At 42.6% G+C, this 22,227-nt stretch overlaps 1 protein-coding gene across 1 annotated transcript in view; it reads right to left on the bottom strand.

The window, feature by feature from the left end:
- Window positions 1–8,604: 8,604 nt before the first annotated feature.
- The window catches only part of LOC142053409 (lipoxygenase homology domain-containing protein 1-like), a 178,677-nt gene continuing 165,054 nt past the window's right edge, over window positions 8,605–22,227 (bottom strand). Inside the window, exons 51-57 of the mRNA XM_075085026.1 lie at window positions 19,889–20,043; window positions 19,696–19,771; window positions 17,402–17,480; window positions 16,904–17,189; window positions 14,987–15,065; window positions 12,106–12,181; window positions 8,605–9,827 (exon numbers count right to left, since the gene is read on the bottom strand). Coding sequence (XP_074941127.1) covers window positions 9,773–9,827; window positions 12,106–12,181; window positions 14,987–15,065; window positions 16,904–17,189; window positions 17,402–17,480; window positions 19,696–19,771; window positions 19,889–20,043 — 806 coding nt within the window. The 3' untranslated portion in view covers window positions 8,605–9,772. The remainder of the gene's footprint in view (window positions 9,828–12,105; window positions 12,182–14,986; window positions 15,066–16,903; window positions 17,190–17,401; window positions 17,481–19,695; window positions 19,772–19,888; window positions 20,044–22,227) is intronic.

Genomic DNA, 22,227 nt, shown 5'->3' with positions numbered 1-22,227 from the left:
CAGACCTGCCCGAGCTGCAGGATGTGGACGAGCGACTGCAGGAGCCAGATACAGAAGGCGCAGGACGCCGACCTGCCGCCGCCGCCGCCGCCGCCGCCGCCGCCGCCGCCGCCGCCGCGGGGACCGGCGGGGCCGCTGCCGGCGGCGTTGCTGCTGCTGTTGCTGCTGCTGTTGGTGGCGTTGCTCTTGCTGGCGGTGGACGCCTGCCGCTGCGGCGTGCAGGGGCGAGCGGCGTCGATGTCCGCGGCCGCCGAGCCGCTGCTCACCAGCAGCTTGCTCTCGGCGGCGGGGCAGTGCCCGGCGGCGGCGGCGCCGTCCTCGGTGCTGAAGTCGTGGGCGAACCAGCGGAAGCTGAAGACCTGCACGGAGAGGGAACCCAGCAGCACGAAGAAGAGGGTGAGCCCGAACCACCAGCGCTGGCCCCGCAGGTAGTAGTCGACCGCCAGCCAGATGTCGGTGCCCACGTCCGCGAAGTACACGGCCAGGGCGGCCAGGATCCAGAGGCAGTCCCACAGCGAGTAGCGCCGCTGCTCCCTGCCCAGCCGCAGGCACAAGGAGGACGAGCCCCCGCCCGAGCCCCGGGAGCCCCCGCCGCCGCCCCCGCCGCCGTCTCCTCCTCTGCCGCCGCCGCAGCAGCAGCAGCAGCAGCAGCGGGAGCCGCCGCCCGAGCCGTCCCCGCCGCCGCCGCCGCCGCTGCAGCACCCGCCCCCGGGCGCCTCCTCGTCGTCGCTGCCGCCGCCCGGCCCGGCGCCGGCGGGCAGCCCCGGGGCCAGCGCCTGCACCGAGCCCGAGTGCTCGGAGTTCTGCAGCGGCGTGAACGCCACCTCGCCGCCTTTCTTCATCTTCCGCCGCCCGTCCGACTTCGCGGCCATGATGCCTCCCTCAGCCCCGCCGGAGAGCAAGCGGGAGCAGCGAGCGCTCCTTTATCCCGCGCCTCCCCCTGCTCCTCCTCCTCCGCCTCCTGCCTCCTGCCTCCCTCCCGCCCTCCGCCGCCGCAGCTGCCGCGGACCCGCCGCTCCCCTCGCTCGTCCCCTGTCCCCGCTCCGCGCCGGGCTGCGCGCCCGCGGGCGGCTCCTCCGCGGCGGCCGCTCCCGCAGCGCCGCCTGCCTGCGGGGAGCCGGGCTCCGCTCAGCCCGCCCGCCCCGCCGCCGCCGCCGCCTCCGCGGGGGCCGCCGCTACCGGGGCCGCCGCCGCCGCCGCGCTCTGCCCGAGTCGGGAGCAGGCAGGGCAGCGCTGCCCGGAGCAGCGCATCCCGCCCCCGCCTCCCCGCCCGCCTCCGCCCGCACCCGCCGCCGCCACCACCCAGCTGACTGACGCCGGGAAAGAGGATGACCTCATCCCTCTTCCCTCGCTGCCGCCGCCCCCCGCCCGGCACCGGCACCGGCACTGGCGCAGGGGCGGGGAAGGGGGCGCTCGGCCGCCGGGCGGGACGGGAAAGGAAGGGAAGGGCCCGGCGCGGCCCCGCGGGTGCGGGAGCGCGGCCCTGTGGCTGTGGCGGCGGCGGCGGCGGCGGCGGCGTGGGGGGGCAGTGGGTGGCGGCTGGGCTGCCCGGCCGGGGGAGGGGGGGCGGCAGCTCCGAGGGAGCGGCTCGGCGGGGAGAGGCGGGGTGTGGCCGGCGCCCCCCCGGGCCGGGGCTGCCGCCGACTCCGCTGCCGCCCCCCCGTCCTTCCGCCCGGTGTCCTCGCCGCCGCTTGGGGTGAGTGCGCCCCGCCGGCGGGGCGGTGTGGGGGGGAGTGGCGGGCCACGGGTGGGTGCGGACGATGAGCGGGGATCCTCGGAGCGGGGGGAGCCGCCGCCCCAGCGCGGTGGCGGGCGGGGGGCCGGGACCCGCGAGGACGCCGAGCCGTGTTGCCCAGAGCGGGAGCCACCGGCCGCCGCCCGCCTGTAGCTGCCTGACCCACCCGGCCCGGCGCGTCCCGCGTGGGGCGGCGGCCACTGCCCCGCCCGTCCCGCAGGAAACGCCGCCGTAGTTGCCCGAACTTTGTGAAACGCGACCGAGAGGCGCGATCGTCGAGCGGTGCCGTGACTCACGCTCCCTCCGAGGCGTTTGGGGGAAGGTGAGGCGGCACCGCCGTACTCCGCCGCCCGGAGAAATCGCATTTTACGTATAAAATCCACGAGGCGAGCTCACGGTGCCTCTCCCCCCGCCGCGTCTTTCCCCGCAGCTCCGGCCGTCCCCGGAGCGCGGCCGCTCCTCTGAGCTCCCCCGCGTGTTTCGGTGGCAGAGGGGGCCCCGCCTGCAGCTTTCCACGGGGAGCCCGTCCCGGGGGGAGCCGCTCCCCGGCGAGGAGCCCAGACCCCCGCCCGGGCGGCCCCGGGGCAGGCGCAGGAGGCTCCTGCCCACGGGAGTCACCCGGGCCGGGAAGCCCAGGAGCCGGGCACAGGGCTCGGGGTGCAGGCGGGGAGGGCCGCTCGCCACCTACCCGTGGCCCTTTTGCCCTCTCTGTCCTCCTGCATCTCCAAACCGTACGGGGTGAGCCACGGACTGACCTCTTTGACTCTTTTTTTCCTTTTTTTTTTTTTTGCACCTCTGGAATATTTTATAAGTGTGCCCTCTCCCTCCTTAAAATAGAGCAATGAGATAGTTCAACCACGTGGCTGAATATCTTAATAGAAATGCCAGTGGGGCTGTGATAGGGCACCGTTACGTTCCGATACGTGACTAAATATAGCCTCTTCAACTTCATTAATTAAAGAGAAGTCATACGGACAGCTGAAAAAATCTGCCTTCTAACTCTTAAATGTACGTGGTAAGTATAAAGTTGCCTTTTGGAAATTAGCTCTTACTGATATATACCCCAGATTTCAAGAAAAGGCTACAGCATGATGCGTTACTGTATTATTGAAAAAGTGCTAAGCACACAAAAATCAAACTTTGAAAGGTGAAGAGCACACATAAAACTAATTTGCCTTGTTATTTTGCGTGTTATCACACATTACAAGAGTCTCTAATTACATCATCGCATAGTGGTTCTTAATACACATTTGCTCTGCGATCTCTGTTACGGTGGTATAGCTGTACTTTTATTTCTGTTCCTTTTGTAACCCCATATTAATTTTGTTCTCATTACAACCCATATGATCTCTGTTGCCTTAGACTTTTAATGCAAATTGCTTCTTTCTCAAGGTATCTTTTAATAATTCCGTCAGCACCTATATATAGCACAGTATATTCATTTAAGATTAGCAGAGAAGGTGCTTAACAATATGAAGCTAGTTTAGCTGCAAGTTGGTGGTTTATTTATATCAACAAGTTTCCAGTGTTATTCTATTTATAGTTACATCTTTAATAAAATGGTTTAGTGTGCACTTTAAGGTACTTTAACTGAGTCTGTTTGACATATGCAGGTCTAAAAGATGCTGCAAGTTTGTAATAGAGGTTATAGCATGATACACAAGTCGAGGGGAGGGGGGGAACAACTGTCCTCTCAGAGCCAAAATCCTGACCTAAACAGCTCGGGCTGGGCGTGGGGTAAGAGAGTAACTCGAAGATGTCAGATTCAGGATGGAGGGAATAAATGAAGGAGATCTAGTCCAACAAACTAAAAGGGCAGAATGTACCTCTGAGCAATGCAGTAGATATTTAAGAACATAAACGGTGTCTGTCTAGCTGTACGTTGTCTTTAGAGGCTGTGGTAGCCTGCTGAAGGCTACCCCACTGCTAGCCAGCTTGGAGGAGGTAACTGCTGGGGCCGAGTGTCCCTACATCCTCCCCTCCCTGCCCCGGATGTGGGACATGTTTTCTGGTATATTTACCCTCAGCCGCTTCATTCAGGGGTGGAATTCGAGCAAATGGATTGATCCATCACCCAGGAAGGAAGACTCCAGTTCGCCCTAGCGGGCTTTAGATCAGACCTGTAAATCTGAAAGGTGTTCAGTTTGCCAGACAGTTTGTTGTGATGGGGAAAGTTTTACACTTTCTTCCCTACATTTTTCTGTTTTATCTCATTCCTCTCCTCTCCTCTCCTTTTTTGTTGTTTTGTTTGTTTGTTTGTTTGGCTTGCTTTTTACTTCTTGGATTCAGCAACTGTTGCCTTTATGAGGGAAATAATATTCTTTCCCACTGGTTTTCATGTTAACAATAGCTGTCTGTTAAATGAAGGCAGTGCAGTAGATGAACATTTAAACTGAAATTTAAGGCTGATACTTCCAGAGGAACGTCTTCTGTTTTGTTTTCTCACTTAAAAGATGACAAATGGAAAGGATCCCAAATAATATGTAAGTACCAAAGAAATTGCTTCCAGGAAACAGAACCACATTTCCTTTGTTACACTGGCATAGCTCCTACGGAGATGTGTCATGGCCAGAAGAGTTTGTATACAGGCGGTGTACAAACCAGCATGCGTTCCGCAAGCCAACGCTGTTACTAAACCTCAGAAATTATTAATTATAAAATAGAACTGAAAGGCCAAAATGTGATCACAGGCTTCAATACATATTTCATAAACCGAGCACAGACACATTCATTTCTCATGTAAGGTTACTTTTTCTCTGAAGATTTTATTCTTGGCTTCCTTTTTTGCCACCTTTTTTTAAAGAAAACATTTTTATGGGTATTGCAAGTACTGCTTTTGCATTGTTCTGAATTGCAACTTGTTTTCTTCCCCCCCCCCTTTAAAATATCAAATCCCCTTTGTTTACTTTAGGGCTATGTGTGTGCGTCTGTGCGTGTGTCTGTGTGTGTGTGTGTGACCAACTCAAACCTAAACATCCAGGAAGTATGCATCTGGGTTCCAATCCTCTTATCTTTACTGTAAAGTATTTTTTATTTCTTTGGGTTCCTAACCATGATTTTTTCCCCAGTCTTCATTAGCTGTATGTTATAGACGGCCTTATCAAAATACCCTCGCTCCTGCTTGTAGTTCTCTCAGTAGTTTCTCTAATAGCCTTCTGATATGCATTTTATTTCTCTCTGAAAGCATCCAGTGCCTTTTTCCTGCGCTGTGCTTCTCTCTGTCTTGCTGTGTGTGGTGTAAAGCTGGGGTGACCTGATGGAGAATCCGACGAACATCTGTTTTCTCATTCACTCTGACATAGTCTCACTACTGTGTCTTCCACGCACCTGGCTTACTTTAACTAGCATTCCGTGTTAAAACAGTGCCCTCAGGCACACATGCACAGGCAATCAATTTCTTTAGAAGCAGCAAGTGAGAATTATTCTATAATGTGTTCACAAGTTTTAGATGTTTTCAATAGATTCATGTTTAAGTTACACAGGTGTCAGCGGAAGTTGTAATATAGAATGTTCAGTGTTTACGCACTAATGTATTTAGTTGCCTTTTTTGCCCAGATAGCTTCCTTCACAACAGGCACGTGCCCCACTGCATGCTCTGAAAGGCAAGCGCTTTCAATGAAGCCACTATTTCAGCAAAATAACAAAAGCACAAATCAGAAATACACTGGTAAATTGCTAAACTATTTAGAAAAATAATGTTAAAATGCAATATATTTTAAAACATATCGAGTATAAACAGCTACTGGCTGCTTGTTTTAGGTTGAGATTATTTTCTTTATAAGCCTACATGTAGATTCACACAGAAACATTTGCGAACTCTAAAACTTGCCTTTAAAATTGAGAAAAGAAGCATGAATCAAGTATCTCCATATGTTAGCCTACTTTTACAATTGCAAAGAATACTCTGGAATGTTCCCTGGTTTCAGAAATTGCTTTGTTTTATAACATCCTGATACTGACGTGTATTTTGTATGCCTAAATCTCTTTTCTGTAGCATGTGAAGGTTCATGTGAAAATGCCAACACATACGCACCCACCACATGAGATCTGGAAGGGAAGAGCTGCAATGTCGCAGGGCTCGTAGGTGCACACCTAACTTTAAGTAGCCTATAAATCAAACTTAGTGGGATTGTTTATATACTGATGTTTCAGGCATGTACTTACATTTTAGGCACATACTTATTTCATGCTGAATTGGGACTGTAGCTTCTTGTATTTCCAGAAGGTCTGAGCAATAGAAACATGTAAATACATTCAGCTGTACACTCTAAATAAATAGATGGATAGATAGATAAATAAATAAATTCCAGGTTTATGCAGCCAGAATGATGAGAACAGCCCCATCTTGATGACAGCATACTGACTTTAATATTATGTATGAAAGAAGATATTATTTCTTAGAATTTTGGAAAGATTTAACTCAAAATTTCTTAAATTTACATTTACTGTTTAGAAACAGATGCCAGTTACCTTTCACGTTGTCTCATAGTGTGTGTTTAAAAATATCATCAAAGATAGACATAAATATGTAATGAATGATAGCAGAAGACGTAGACATATGGGAAGACATCACAGGAAGCAGGCTTGCAACCAGGCTTTGTGCAATGCTGACAACCCTTTTGCTGCCACTGTGCATGCAGAAACCAACCAACAACCAAGCACATCACATTTTACGATAAATGGGGAAAGCTTTTATGGAATGCCTATGGGGGTATTAACATGCCCTATGACGCTGTATTTAAGATGTAACTAAGAATTTTCAAAAGTGTGAAGAAGAAAATAAAAAGTCACGTTTTCTTTCCTCTTTTTGCTTCGCATATTTAAAATTCTTTCAAGCCAAGCAAAAGAATTGTAAAACAAAGATTCAGCAACAGCACAGAAAGTTATGACACTGCTTTATGCTCCTCAGTATGGAGGATTTTAGGGACTTTGCCAGACTACTGCTTTTCTTCACGGAGAAGTCCAAGGGACCATTTTAAATTGATGTGTGAACAAAGGATGTTTATATTTGCAAGCACGTTTATAAATATTAACATCGCCCAGGACTAGATGGTATGCATCCAAGACTTCTAAAGGAACTTAAAGGAGCACTTGGTACTTCCTTTTCTTGTTATTCCATTTCTATGACTGACAAACTACAGGGTGGATAGACGCAATGTAACTGCTCATATATACTGAAGAGGAGGGAATCCTTTCTTTTGTCTGATCAGTTTCAGCAAGGCAGTACTTGGAGTTGCTGGAAGAATATTAAATAGTCCAATGAGCCAGTCAGAACGTGGTTATATTTTTTTCAAATCATTAACATCATCAGCAAAAGAAACTGAGATATTTAAGGGCTCAGATGGACAGAAATACATCACCTAGATCAACTTAATAATATATATAAAAGTATACCAGAAGTGGACAAGGAAAAACAATAGAGTTAACTAATACTGGACCCTTAGTGGACACTTTCAGACTCTGTTATATCTAACAGTGTATGTTATTGTTCTCAGGGTCTATATTTTAGCACCCAGCTCCAACTTAAGACTTTCTCTGTAGTGTAAAATTTAATGTCCTTGAGGAATAATAATAATAATACTAATAATAATGATAATGATAGCACGATCCTCTAGCCACCGCCTTCTCACACAGATCTTCATGGACAGGATGAAGTAGGGCGAGACAGCAGAAGTCAAACCCTTCTCTCCACCACAGCCTTGCCTCTTCCAGCTGATTGAGTTACCTCACTGCTCCTTCCAAGGCTCCTGTGAGTGCCAGATGCGTGGGTTTCTTGTTGACCCAGGCAGTTTCTTTTCTGTGCCTCATCTCTGTTCCCTGAGGAGGCATCAGGGGCGTCAATATCTGCCCAGGCTCTCCATAGGCAGGGCAGGGTGCTGGGAGCAAAAAAGCAAGGCAGGAACCTTGCTGTGCAGCAACAGCAGCGTGCACACGAGGTGGCACCTCTGTAATGTCGTTGTCGTTTGCCAGCAATTCTGGTGAAAATCGTCCCACTTGCAAGGGGCAAAGATTACGTGGCTTTTGTGCCAAACACAGCAGACATCTCTGTATACCATGTGGAAGAGGCAAGTTTGGGGTTTGGCACTAGTCACAAGCTAAATATGCTAACTGGCATGTCTTCCAAGCAAGACCTGAGCAGGGGGTTCTTATGGTATTTCAGGTTTTCTTATCAAAGTGTAATCCCCTGGTAATATGTGCTGCAAACACCCATGATGCACTTGAAATGAAGCCCTCTGCTGTGGTGGTCCTGTTAGTGAAAGGGTTGAGGTGTTTACATGGCTCTGGATCCAGGGAAGTGGATCCTAAACCTGATTTGTAGTGTATAGGTAGAGAAAATAATTTTCAAATACAGAAGGCAGCTGCTGAAGGAGGGTGTTCACTGTTAGTAATGAAAAACAGATTAGGAAGGCATTATTTACACTTGATAAACCAGAAATGGCATCAAAGAGAGCTAGTATTACAAACTATTAATGAAAGACATAATAATGAAACAAATCACATAATAGATCACAACGAAGTGATTCAGTGTAATGAATACTGATACTAAGTGAGTGAACTGTGCGCTCTGGGGCTACAATTTCAAAACCATTCCCGTGGCAGCAGTGTGAGCAAAAAGAGCACTCTTAGAAGAAATTGACTCTGTTCCATTGCTCGCTCTGATCACATCCACATCTTACATTAGCTCTCCCTCTGATGACGTATGAAAAATGAAATCACCTGGCAAGACCCATTATATGTGTTTAGTATTTTTTTGTGTCAAAGTAACAACTGAGACCTCATCACCCATGCCAATAGCGGCCAACATTCCTCATTTCACAGAATAATATGAGTAAATAAGCATTAAACATATTAAAAAGACAACCAGGCAATGCTTCATCAGCACAGATTAGAAACTCATTTAATTCTTATAATTAGAAAGCACAATTCTGCTACAGAAGATAGCAGTGCCTTAAGGGTGAAACAGGTCTAAAATTCAGATTTTCATACAGATTTTAAATTTTGGAGGTACTGAAGGTGGAGCCTTTGATTAAATGGGATTGTAGCCCTATGTAGCTTATATACAATATTTGTGTCCTGATCACAGACATGAAACTTGCGGTGTGCAACTCATTCTTTCATTTCAGACTCATCTGCATCCTAAACCCTTTCTGAGTCATTTCCGGCAATGTCAGAGCTTACCAAACTGAACATTAATTTGTGCATTTATAGCTAAATATGTTTCTATGTATTGTGCATTTTCAAAAAGAATTGGGCTTTTCGTTTTTTTGAAGTAAAGGCATTCACTCATGTAGTACTGGAAAGCCAGTTGGGTGGCTAAGAATGGGCACTGCAAAAGCCATCAAGCTGAGCGGGGAGCTGCCTGAGCCTGCCAGTAAGCTATTGCAGTGTTGCTGATAACAGCCTCTCTTAAGAGACCCTTTGAATCCAAAGGTTCTCAGCTGAGGTTCTGGCTCAGCTACAAGACTTTACAATCAAATGTCAGTGGGAGGCCTACTGACACAGGGGGAACTCCTGAATAACAAATTCTTTATTACTCTCTGTTATGGTCTTATAGAAAAAGGCAGCAATATATGGTAAAGCTGCCGAACTGTGCAGTTCATCTGGAAAATGATTTCGAGAAAATCTGAATTTCAATAAATGTTAAAATTGAATTTGATTTATCAAATTAATAAATATTGACAGATTTGACCAAAGAGCTAAATTTAGCTTACCCACAAATTATTACTGAAACAAAAACGTTTGAGTATATTACTACATACATCTACCATTATGAATGCTCAGATCAAGTCCACAGAGCCAGGTTACAGATTTAAATTTCTGTTTTCTAAATTTCAATCATGCAAAGTTTTTGTGCATCGCTAATAAGATTGGAATACAGTGTTCACATTAGACATGTTTAATTTTCTGTGATGTCTTTAATGTCTTGTTTTGACATTCCTTCACAGTAATTACAATACCGTCAGAATTATAAAATACAAGTAAATCATCATGAATTTGGAGAAGCAACACACTCAGAAAGAATCAGAAATCGAGCAGCTATGGATAAAGTTGTACTACAGTGCGGCCATCACTTTCATCCTCGGCAAGCCACCTTAAGGGAAAAACACAAACCTTTCAGAGATACAGCACATATAAAACTTAACAAACTGACAAATCATGAGAGCCTGCTTCTTCACCTTTGGACTACTAGGAGAGTTTCTATATTGGTTTATACAGAAGCAGTAACTTACCTGAAGAAAATAGTGATTATTTTTTTTTTAGTATCCATATATGTGCGATTTAAAATTTTAATTCACTTTATAAATATATTTATGAAATATACAGTCATTGTATTTGTCGGTCATGTAGATGACAAGTACATTTTTTCACTGAATGGCATAAAATCAGGATAATTTAGAATAAGGAAACCTGTTCTGTGATAGCAAGTTATTGTCCATGTATTCCATTCCAGGGACTTTATTCCTCATATTTCTTTGCTGGCTTACAAAATACTGAGCTGTATGTTGGGACTGATCCGTGCTCTGTAAGAGCCTATGGAGGTCTTACTGTTCACTACGTGGGAAACAGGCCTGAGTCCAAAGCTCACGTAGATTGACGTTAACTGAGTCATGGAGGCAATTGTATTAATCTCCAAAGAGTTAAAAGGCTTCTAACACATTTGCAAGGCTTATGACCTGGTGTGATGTCTGCTAAGAAGCTCATATGGGAGGGATTCCCAGCCGGTATAGCATTAATGTAGCTCAGATCTGACGTTGCACCATTGAACAGCTGGGAGATATGGCTGAAGCTAAACAGTTCCAGGCTGAAACACAACTAATCTTGGCAGGTCAAACTGCTCATGGAAGTCCCAGAGCCAAGGAAAGGTGTGACGTGTAAGCTAGAATACAGGCATTTAGATCAGTTAGTAAAGGATGCCCACCTCCTTTCAGGTTTCTCAGTGATGAATGTCTTTTCGAGACAGCATTTGTATCAGAGAAGTCGTCTCTTTGTGAGAGAATGAACCCATTCCCCACTTATGCAGTAGGCTATGAGATGAGAAGCTCCGTGTCTGAGCTGGAACAGGGACATGAGCCTGTATCTGAATAGTCCCCCATAGCCTCCGGATCACTGAGTACTCTAGGGTGGACCTCCTAATCTCTTCTACTGAAATTCTTCTATTTTGAATAAGTAGGTATACATTAAGGTAAGGACATGACTCTAACCCACCAGGGTTCCTGTTGAATGTCTAGTCAGCAGTCTATAGAATCAGCCTGTGTCCGTCACTCCCCCACATCAACGATATGATTCAAGATCTTCCTCCAAATCTGTCCCTTACATACCTTTATGTTGTTGCCAAAAGACTTTAAATAAAATTGGAAAAAAAAATCTTGGGAAAAAAAAATGTTTGCAGCAAGCTGTCTTTTTCAAGAATCTTCCTCTGGCTGGTGTGGTCTGAGAACTCTCACAAGCAAAAGAGGTGGAGTGACATCGACTGAAAAATCCTGTCATGGATTGTGCTGCACACCTGAGTGATATTGTGGTCTAAGGACTTTCGTTTATGCCCACTAACCTAAATTTAGGTATCTAGAAGATTAGGTAGTGCGTGAGCATGTGTTTGGAAGAAGTTTAATGAAGGGAAGTTTAATGTTGTTGAGTTCAGTAACAGCTACACATTCTCATGACTTAGACTGTAGAGTCCCACTGACTATCCAAGAACTAAAAAAATGTTGCTTTTTTGGGTTCAGGATTGGGATTTGGCTTCCATGAATTGTCAAGTTTACAGAAACATTTAAGAGAAGGATGAAATTAAATATTCCTGGCTACCATTTCTGTTTTCAGACCACCAGGCAACATCCCTCTTTCTAGATATAGGGAACTTGTAAGTTTTCACACTTGTCTGTACTCCAGATGCATTAAAAACCTATTTTACACTTAGGAAGACATGAATGTGTCTGCTTCTGTTGTTTACTCTGAAATGCTTTAAGCTGTAAACTGTATACTGTAGTGAACAGTCACTCCAAATATACCTTTCAATTTAATATCCAACTTCTGAAGGTGGATTGGTTCAGTTTGATGCAGACTGAAGTGGATCTTCTTTTGTACATCAGAAACCCTTTACCCCAGCACCTCTTTATCCAAATAAATGTCTAAATTTAGACCATTATCATCTTACATTACATTGTAAAAAGGTTTCTTTTATCTTTACCCCATTTTCTGAGTGTATCTTAGATGCATATTAATCAGCCATTGAAACAGAACCTTTTGCACAATAAAATAAAAAACTTCTACTTTTTCTCCAGATTTGTATCTATACTGCTATATCCTACCATCCTCCCACCATCCCATATTTCTGATTCCATCCCAGAGCGATGATGAACTGATCTACTGACCTGTTACAGTTGAAGCAATACACTGAATTCCTAGATGCATCTGTGATTTCTACTTTTTCCAGAAACCAGCCACTTGCTGTAGAAGGAAAAAAAGAGCAAATTTAATATAAGCAAATAAAGCATAAGAACGGTTTCTGATTTCATTTCCAAGCCCTGTATGGTTCAGTACTTCCAAATGTATTCAATATCAGTAATAAAACTGAAATGTTGATAATTCAAATTGCTACCAATTCCTCTCAGTTTTACAGAGAAGGTCTTTGATGTTTTTGACAGAAAATACAAAGGAAGATTTTTGTTGCAACTTAACTGATTTTTCCACATTGAATAGAACAGGCAATAAGACAAATGAATCAGAGTGCATGGTAATATTGAATACATTCTAGAAGTCCTATTTTGCCCTTTTTGGTCCACCAAACAATAAAAAGAGAGACTTTATCAATACATGTAATTTTTTTAATGATGACCCAAGCCCTTACACAATAGGAAAACAGAAAATCGATTACTCCTTTCTAATTAATGTATTTCTACTTATATAAACCACGTGGTGAATCTGAATGCTGCTCATATCCATATTTCTTCAGCAGTAGTGATTCAGAATAGCATTTCCATTTAGGCCAACACTCATATCTGTTTTAGCTTTTAGAATGTATTTAATATCTGCTATAATCTCCTCTTTTGCAGTGTGAAAAATACCTTCATTTTTGTGCTATAGAATTTTATTTCATAGAATATTAAAATATGACGATTTTTTAAAATAAAACTTTATTATAGAAATACAATGTTTGGGCTGGCATCTTTAGCTGTGTTTGCCAATGGAAATACTTAATGACAACGTTTAAAAACTAATTAGGATCATACTGCTAGTAGCTGAAAAGCCTTTGGTATTCTTTGCATGTCCAAGAGATAAAATACTATATTCTAACAAATTATGTTGGTTTTCAAATATTTGGACAAAGTACTAAGTAGGCTAAAACCAATAAAATTATTTGTTAGTAGGATAAAAATATCATATAAAAATATTTGCAAATTGTAGCCATTTAGATAAAGGCGGGGCAATGTTTCTCATTTTTCTCATGGACGTTGTCAAATAATTAGCTAGTGTAACTAGGCCATAAAGGTGTCTACATTTTTCATCTTCAATTCACAGGAGTCATTTATTGATATTGTGAAGTACTTTTGGAACTTCTTTAATGAAATCTTGTGAATGGTTTAATATATCATAGACTCTACTTGGAATATATGACCTTTCATGAAATCTCTGTAATTCAGAGTCAAGATAATCAGCAATAAAAATTGACAGTCTCTCAAATTTGCACGGCACTTTCCAAACGAATACAAAGGCACGTTTGCTCTCTTGAAAAGTTTAAAATCTAATGCATTATCCTTTATTGACAAGACTCCAACAGATCTCACTGAAATCTTCAGGTAGGGAGAAATCTAGAGGCAGCTAGGAAAGAATAACAAACAGATGAAACAATTCAAAGAGGTGTTACATTTGAGGATGCTTGTGAGGATTACAGCCGATGTGACAAAAGACACTTGGAGGTAATTTCAGAGGAAAATTTAGAGGAAGGTAGTCATGGATGTAAGATGAATCAACACACGCCAGCTATGTTAGGAAGGCAGTTATTTACAACTATGTGATGTTGGTCAGGACACAGAGAGGAAAGATGATCATGTTGTTGACAGTTTGAGACCCAGGAAATACAAGTTCCACCTGAGTACTTTCCCCTGCAGACTTCTGTGCAACACTCAGAGTGCTAAAGGACTGCTTGTGTGGAGTTCGCTTCCCAGATCAGTTCTAAGTCGAACTGTGTGCGTGTACAGCAGCTAACATGAACGAGATGAAAGTCAGCAGGAGGATTTTATTTATTATAGGTATTTCAACAGGTTGGTGTTTTTTCTTTATGAATTTTCAATACATTCATATGTACAACATGATCACGTAGTTAGAAAAAAAACCTGTTCAGGTTTTGCCTAAATAGGAACTGCTATTTGCAGTATTTTGCTTGGTTCGTCCTAGATATGACAAACCCTTGCCACATGATAGTGGTCATGCACTTAGATAAATAAAGTTTTATTAAACCTAAACCTATTTCTTTCAGATAGGTTAAGCAAATTCACCTGACTGGAATACCTCAACACAATCAGATCTTTTTGACAAGCTGTACATTGCCTGCAAATTCCGTTTATATATTTTCATATCTCTAAGGTTAAAAAGCCTTTAGTGGTGCTAAAAAGCACCACTAAATGTAAGCTCAAAATGTTGTATGCCCTATGTCTCCCATCTTATTTTTTGGTAAAATTCAGGTTTTAAGAGATTACTTGTCATACACTGTACACAGAAACAGTTTCCATCATCATGGGTGAGTATGTACTGTAGCCACATCCTAACTTAACATCAGGACGAGACCTGGGGCACATTAGTGTTCTCCTCATAGTTTAGTTTTCACAAGAATAAAAGCCGTATGTGTGTCAGAGGGACCTCAGCATTCTTTGGCCAGAGCTCCAAACTTGCTGAAATATTTCTTAGATAATGTTCAAAGCATGGAAAGTTTAGCCTGCAGTTTGAAAATTCAATCCTATGTTATTTAAGACATCTAAAAGGAGTTTTGGCTGAGCAATGTTTGAAGGATAAAACCTTCTGAGGTTTATGCTAACTAGATCTCTGTTAGAAAAAAAAATCCAAGGTAAAATCAAGGGAAATGTGATAGAGATGGGGGGGGGTGTAAGCAGGAGCAGTCAAATTGACCTCATTTGTATACAGATTTGTATTAGCTAGCTGTAGCAGTAGTGTGACTTCAAAAACATTTCCAAATGTCAGGCAGAGCTTTAAGCAGAAGATTTTTACAAGGCTATTGAACGCATGCACTATACTCACCAAATCCTTTCCCATCATGACCAATTTCAATGGAATGTAAGCTTCCTAATTTTTTGGTCTTAATCTTGAAAGTATCAACCTTTAATATTAAAATACAGTTATTAAAATAATATACCAATGTCTGGAAACTTATAAATTTGTTTAGGTCAGTTCTGAGACTAATTCAGATATAATAATACCAATTCAAAATAGGTGGCTGACACCTGATGTGGTTTATTTTCCTTACTGAAGATCATAGAATCATAGAATTGTTAAGGTTGGAGAAGTCCCTTAAGATCATTGAGTCCAACCGCTAACCTATCACTGCCAAGTCCACCACTAAACCATATCCTCAAGCACCACATCTACCCTTCTTTTAAACACCTCCAGGGATGGAGACTCAACCACCTCCCTGGGCAGCCTGTTCCAATGTTTGACAACCCTTTCGGTGAAGAAGTTTTTTCTAATGTCCAACCTAACCTTCCCCTGGTGCAGCTTGAGGCCATTTCCTCTTGTCCTATCTGTGGTACAGGTCCTCTCCTAATAGGTCTCATGTTTAAACATGAATGAATCACTTTTCAACCTACAGGAGGACAATCCCTACCTCCGTCCTGACTTTCATAAAGCAGAAAACTATTTTTGCTGTCTTATGAGTTCTCAGTTGATACAGACTTCTAGAATGCCTCCAATATATGATGTATTCTTGAACATTATGTTCAAGAACATAAAAGATAAAGACTTATTACCATTATCTCTCTCAAATATTATATATATTTTCATTTGAAATATTACCTTGTTTCATATTACAGATTTTTTAGAAATGAGATCCTTTTTTCGTAAGACATTTGACATCACTGGCTCCCCATGGACTTGGGTGGACTGCTAACAGGATTTCTGTGTATCTACTCTTCATTTTCAAAGAGCAATGGCACCTCCTGTGTAGTACTAGGCAAAAGGAAGTACTACTCAGGATGCTTTCTTACTTGCTCCTTGTGCCTATAGGTAACTAAATTTATTAACCTCCTCAGGATGGAAGACAATACATGGGTAAAGATCTTTTAGAAGATATTCACAGACATCCTGGCTGAAGAAACTCGGACCAACTGCAAGTAAAAAGGTGGTGTTTAGTACTGCTGGAGATAGTGAGGAAGATCTCATAAGGAAGATATTTTAACTGAAGTTTTAATTATTCAGTCATTACCTTTCAAGAAATCCACAGGAGAAAGATATGGAAAATATATTTATTTCTTGCTGCATAAGGGTAACCACCATTATACTCCATTGCACAGGTGGTGAGCAAATGGAGCAATTCTTTTGCCAGAGTAATGTGTTTATTAAAATTGAAGAACATTCTGCTAAGGTACTAGGACATCATGCAGAGAATCAGCACTCTTATGCAAATATCTGTATCTGAACTAGGGGTCCCTGAATAGCCTAAAGCATGATGGATATCAGAAACAGGTTGTTGTGCATGGTTCCATTTTATCTGGTTATAGGCTTATACATTCATTGAGGCTCACAGCATCAGTTTCCATGGCAAGTAAAATGGTGATATGTAAGCGACTGATGTATTCTCAAGTACAATATTCAAAGTTTGTGCAACAGCAAGGGTTATTGCACATATATGCACATGCACAGGCAATGCATGTTGTGCATTTCAGATCAAGGAAACGCATAACTGGGCAGATAAGTGGATGTGATTTGATGATGTGTTTGGGACTAAGAGACAGAAGAGCAACAGAGTCAGCTAGATATCAGTAAAATGTCCCTTGGTTCCTCTGGTGAAAAGGCAAAACACTGACATAGCTGAGACTATAGCTCATCTAGTGATGTGGAAAATGGGATAAATGCCTTAAGTTCCATAAAGATCTTGCATAGATTTAAAGTTTCTTTTCCCCATCCAGAAATGGACACAGCCTATAAAATCTATGTACTCACCTTTCCTCTTTCAAAGGGGTCTTGATGCTCCAGTGACTGAGAGAGTTGAAATACCTCAGATTTGTCCTCATACCCGAATAAAATAATATGCACATTGGCATCAGTCCCTGCTCCCCTTTTGTCACCTGTGTATACTTTAATAGTATACTCTGTCAGATTCCTTGCTTGACTTCCTTTTTTATAGAAGTTGATATCTATGTCATTCTTTTGTTTGTCTCCTCTAATAACAAAAGATACTGGGATTTCTCTTTGTATTTCTGGCTTATTTGCATCCACAGAAAATGCTCTGAAAAACAAAACCACATATGTTTTTGTGGTAAGTAAATCATATGTTAAATCAAAAAATTCCCATTAATTTATGTGGGACAGTTAAAGGTGGACTTATTTTAAAAATATCCATTGACTGAACCGCTCTGTAACAGTCATTTTAATTCAATGCTCACTCAGTGTTTTCAACTATTATACTAAAAAATTACTAGGTTTACATAATATACTTACTCATTCACTTCAAATACATAGATAGGATGCTCCTTTACAGCTTCTTTCAGATGCAATTTTTTAATATCCAGTTTGCAGTCTACAAAGGAAATACAGTATAGTGAAAAAGTTGTACTGCATATCAAGGATTTAGGTAGTCTGTTGTGTTATAATGGTGTCATTCCTACTATATTAAAACTTTATTAATTAATTTATGAATATCAACAATTGACTTAAAATCCTGGAATCATCATAACATTCCTTATTTTGTAGCTATTTGAAACCACAACTTAGAAATTTAGGAGCAAGCATTTCCTTTGTCTTAGTGAAGCAAAGGAGTGTTGTCCTCACCATCCTTGGACAGGCATGTAGAAAAGATTCAGCATGACTCAGGCACATTTGAGGAGGAAGAGCAGAAATACATATCTGGTGCTTCCTCCTCAGTGACTGTTAGACAGGAGGTTTGGAGCTCCATTCCACATGCAGCACAAAGAGGATCTCATGAGATGGCAGGTATGAAGTTAGTTCAGCAACTTACTGTATACCTCTGGTGTTTGAGAAAGATTGCTCTCTGACTCTGAAAATTTGCTTTTGAATTTTCTACTGGAGGCTTCAGCTACATGCTGTCTATAACACTGGCCTGAATCTCTTGCCACTAGTTAATCATGAAGACTATTCATTTTCCCTTCTCGTCTATTATTTGCTCCTTCAGCCCTGTTCAGCAAACTGCATCCCAATGTCTTCTACTACAGTCCAAGTCCCTTTAATTGTATCAATAGGAGTCTAAGATAATAGAATCAGGCTGCAGGGGAGGACTCCAGGACATTGTGCTGCACTTGTGACCTGCCCAGACAGTGCATGGGGAGAGTCAGAAGCTTCAGGAACGGATTTCAAACAGCCTGATCTTAAAAACCTGCTCAGATACTGGAAGAAGCATAAATGCAGTAAGGCAACACTCTGCCTGGGATGACCAGTCCTGCAGGGTACACCTGGCTTCATACAATAAAGAGATTTTGTGTTTGGGGATTTTTGTTTCAAAGTCTTGGTCCAAACAAGTCTAGATACAATATGGACACCCTTACTCATCTAAAGTGCTTTATCATCTATAGTTTATCATCTGAGTAACTCTTTTGGAAGAAATGTATAATACATCTGCCCAATCCTCTCTTCATAACACACACAGAGCCAATGAGCCCCAAAGTCTCTCCTTTTAGGATCGTATTTTCAAACCTGACTGGAAAAGTCTTGCCTGTCATGCTCTCTGTGGTGCCCTTTGGCAACGTGCAATTGCCATATTCAGTGATTGTCAGTCAGACAGATGGCCGTAGTTGACTTGCACAACTGAAGCTGTGGGAAACAAAAGTAGTGAGCTGTACACCTTGCTCCCCAACAGCAGCATGGCAGGGCTGTCCTACTCCTTCTCTTCCCCTCTGTAGTAACTGCAGCTCCACACTGTGCCCCCTCTGAAGCCCCAGTGGCCAAGGCAGGACGTGCTGTGGCGCAGGATGTGTTAACCAGCCAACCAGTACATTCGCGCTTACTGCCCAAAGGTCTTTGGCATCTATACACATCTTACAGATTTGGTTTAAATTGGGTGGTGAGTCTAAACGGTTATGAGGAGCCAACAGATGGGCAAACAAAAAAGACAGAGACAAAGTGCAAACATAGAACCCTAGAAAACTGTCTGAAAATGGTCAACTGCAGCTCATAGTGAGTAACGATTTGGAATTATATAGCAAATTTCATTCAGGGACTTCAAAAAACTTTACAATTAATTCTTTGAATATGCTGTAGTAGCATGATAGCCATCCTACAGATGAGGCAAAAAGATATTAAAGTTATGATGATTTTAATGAAATTCTGTGACAAAACTGCTGATTGCCTAAGAAGGGTAAAATCCCCCTCCGAATGTCACAGGGAGAAAACAGAGCAGGTGGGGAAAACAGTTAAAATAATCACAGAAGGACAATTAAACAATACCAGATTCTTATGTGTTATAATTATTCTCCTAGATCACTTATTAATAGATCACAAATTAACTGCAGAATATAATTATTCATCTTAATTTTCTGTTTTTTGTTCTTGTATGGAAAGGAACAGTTTACTTTCTTGCTGCAATAATGATATAGCTTCTAGATCTAAGGATTTTAATGTGTCAAAATATGGGATTTTGCTTTATAAAATATTACCTTTTAGCAAAAATAGCCAGAGAAATTAACCTGGATTTAGCTCTGGCAGTGATTTCATTGCCTTTAACAGGAGGCTAGCTGTGTGATTCACATCACTGACTTTAGAGAGCAGCAAAAGTACTTTACCTGTTTTACTGCTGATCAAAAGAACAACTTTGTCCAGTTCTCCCAATTCAACCGCATCCATGATAACTAGAAATGACTAAAATAAAATTATTCAGAATCACAATCTTAAATTATATTACTTAATTATATAGGAAGAGTTGAAAATAATACATAATCCTTTAGGATAAATTTTGAAGTACTTTAAGCAGATTACCTCATCGTCTTCTCCCTGCTGAACATTTTGCAATGACCAGAGAAGGGATCTGTCCCCTGTGTCACCATAAGTACCATATATACACGCAGTCATATGGACTAAATTTCTCTCACTCAAAATATTTCTAGAAAATACTGTTAGATGATATGTAACCACTGCAAAATCAAGCAGAAAGAGATCTTGTTAAGACTGTGCCACAACCTTGCACAGCTATTCGACAACATAGCAATATGCAGTCAGATGTAATTAAAAATTCAAACACTTGAAAATGATAGTAAAATTCACATTTTTTTTCAATTTTCCCTTAATTTTGTCCTGTAACTATAAACACTGGTGATGCTGGCAACTTTACATTAAATTACAGAAAAGCATATCTATGCATTTTTGCTGTTTGTAACAGTAGCAAGTTGTGGAAAGATGTCTGCAGTCAGTTGCCTTTCTCTTTTTAATGGCAAATGCCTTAAAGATAAAATTCTAATAAGTCTCAGACTCATCAATCACATTTGGGATCTTTACAAAGACTAACTTTAGCTAGGGACACAAGTCCTTCAGACTTCATCATCTAAGAGATGGAGAAAGGAGCTCCTTGCCTGTGATTCAGAGCACCTAAGTTGTGGCTTTGAAATTCACTATGCTGGAGCACATCCACTGACTATAGAGTCTGCTCAGGAAGGCAAGCCTATCTCAGCTGAAGTTGTCAGCTTTAAATTTGTGCTGTTTGTGATTTATGCAATGGTTATAGCTATTTAATTGAAGACAAGATGACAACACCTGAATGTCTTTAAAAGTGCATACACAGAGCATCTGTTTATATTCATTTACATTTTACTCATAGAACCAAATGATGTGACAGTTCTGAATATGTACCTCTTTTAATCATCTACCTATCATCTCCTTTTTATTCCTGTAGACACTCTAGTAGAAGGGAATGAATCCTGACCTGGCAGAAGACTTCTGTAGGATGTGGCTCAGAGCTCAGATCAGTCAGACACTTATCCCATAGAGGACTGTGTGTATAAACAGATTACCTGCGTCCTTTGGAAGTCAAGAAGACAAAGTCCAGGTAAAGCAGATAACATGCTGTTATTAAGAGTTTTCAGACCTAATGATCGTCTAAAACACTGAGTTCAGTGCAAGAACCAGCTCTGTTCTATGGGCTTTGCCTGTTTCTCCAGTATCAGTAACAGGAGAGAGAGAACAGACCCTTGTTGCATGCCTACTGCAGTTGAGCAGGTGCATAAAAATAAATCCGTAGTGGCAAAAAGGTGTTTAGTTTTACCTATAAAGGTAAAACTTAGTAAAAGCCTAAGTGGTAGAGGATACAGCTAGGTTTAAAATGGAAATCAAAACCTGATGCTGCCTAAGGAACAGCAAATGATGGCATGGTAAGATATCAGAGAAAAGATTAAATACAAGGACCATATGGAATATGGAGGGTGGTGTTGCAACCAAGATGAAGAATCAGGAGCGGAAACAACATATTTGGTCAGGGATGCAATGCAGTGAGTGGGCCACTACATAGAACAAAAAAAACCTGTGCAGTGCTGGTTTTGGCTATAACTCTGATTTTCTAAGCGTTCTCTTTTTATATTACTCAACCTCTGTTTTGCCACAGTCTCCAAGATATGAAACTTGAGAAGTGAGGCTGGATGAGCCAAAAACAAGTGTGAAAGGATTGCATTTGGAAGGCTTGTTTCTTGGATCACTGTGTTGGAGAGCAACAAGAGTGGGCCTGCCCCACGAGGGTGGATGAGAGAGCAGCTGAGAATGACCCCAGCACAGACAGTGCCCTTATTGACCAGGTAACATTCCTGCAGCATCTGCATGTGGCAGGAAGAGCTGTCAACAGTCCCAGATGCAGCAAACAATAAATCTGTGGGATCCATCCTGGTGGTTGAGATGGGAGCAGCAGAAGAAAGGACCAGAGACAGGACTAAAAATAAGGCTACAACATAGGTCGAAGGTCCATCCAGAAGATGGGGTCAGAGAGAGGTCTAGAGACAGACACACATTTGTTGTAGCTCAGGCATGATCTTAAATGGGCTTCCTATGCCCGTCATGGCTGGAGGTTCTGTGTGAGTCTGGCCAAGGCAAGTAAGATCTGTTGTCTTATCGTGGCCCTGACACACTGTAGTCAACTGGAGATTGAACTGAATGAAATTTGGATCAAATTTTACAGTGGATAGAACTGGCAGAGTACATAATACAAAGAAGACAACTGAAGGAGACTAACGTCGGCAAGGGAAGAGGACTAAAATGCTAAAATGGTGGTCTTTGTTCAGGTAGTGGGATCAGGCCATCACAGGACAAATGCAGTCAAGTAAGCTTTTATCTCTAGT

This window comes from Phalacrocorax aristotelis, chromosome 2 (assembly GCF_949628215.1).
Source record: "Phalacrocorax aristotelis chromosome 2, bGulAri2.1, whole genome shotgun sequence".
Classification (NCBI taxonomy): domain Eukaryota; kingdom Metazoa; phylum Chordata; class Aves; order Suliformes; family Phalacrocoracidae; genus Phalacrocorax; species Phalacrocorax aristotelis.
Note: the sequence above shows the minus strand (reverse complement) of the source record. Positions and strands in the feature narration are given on the sequence as shown.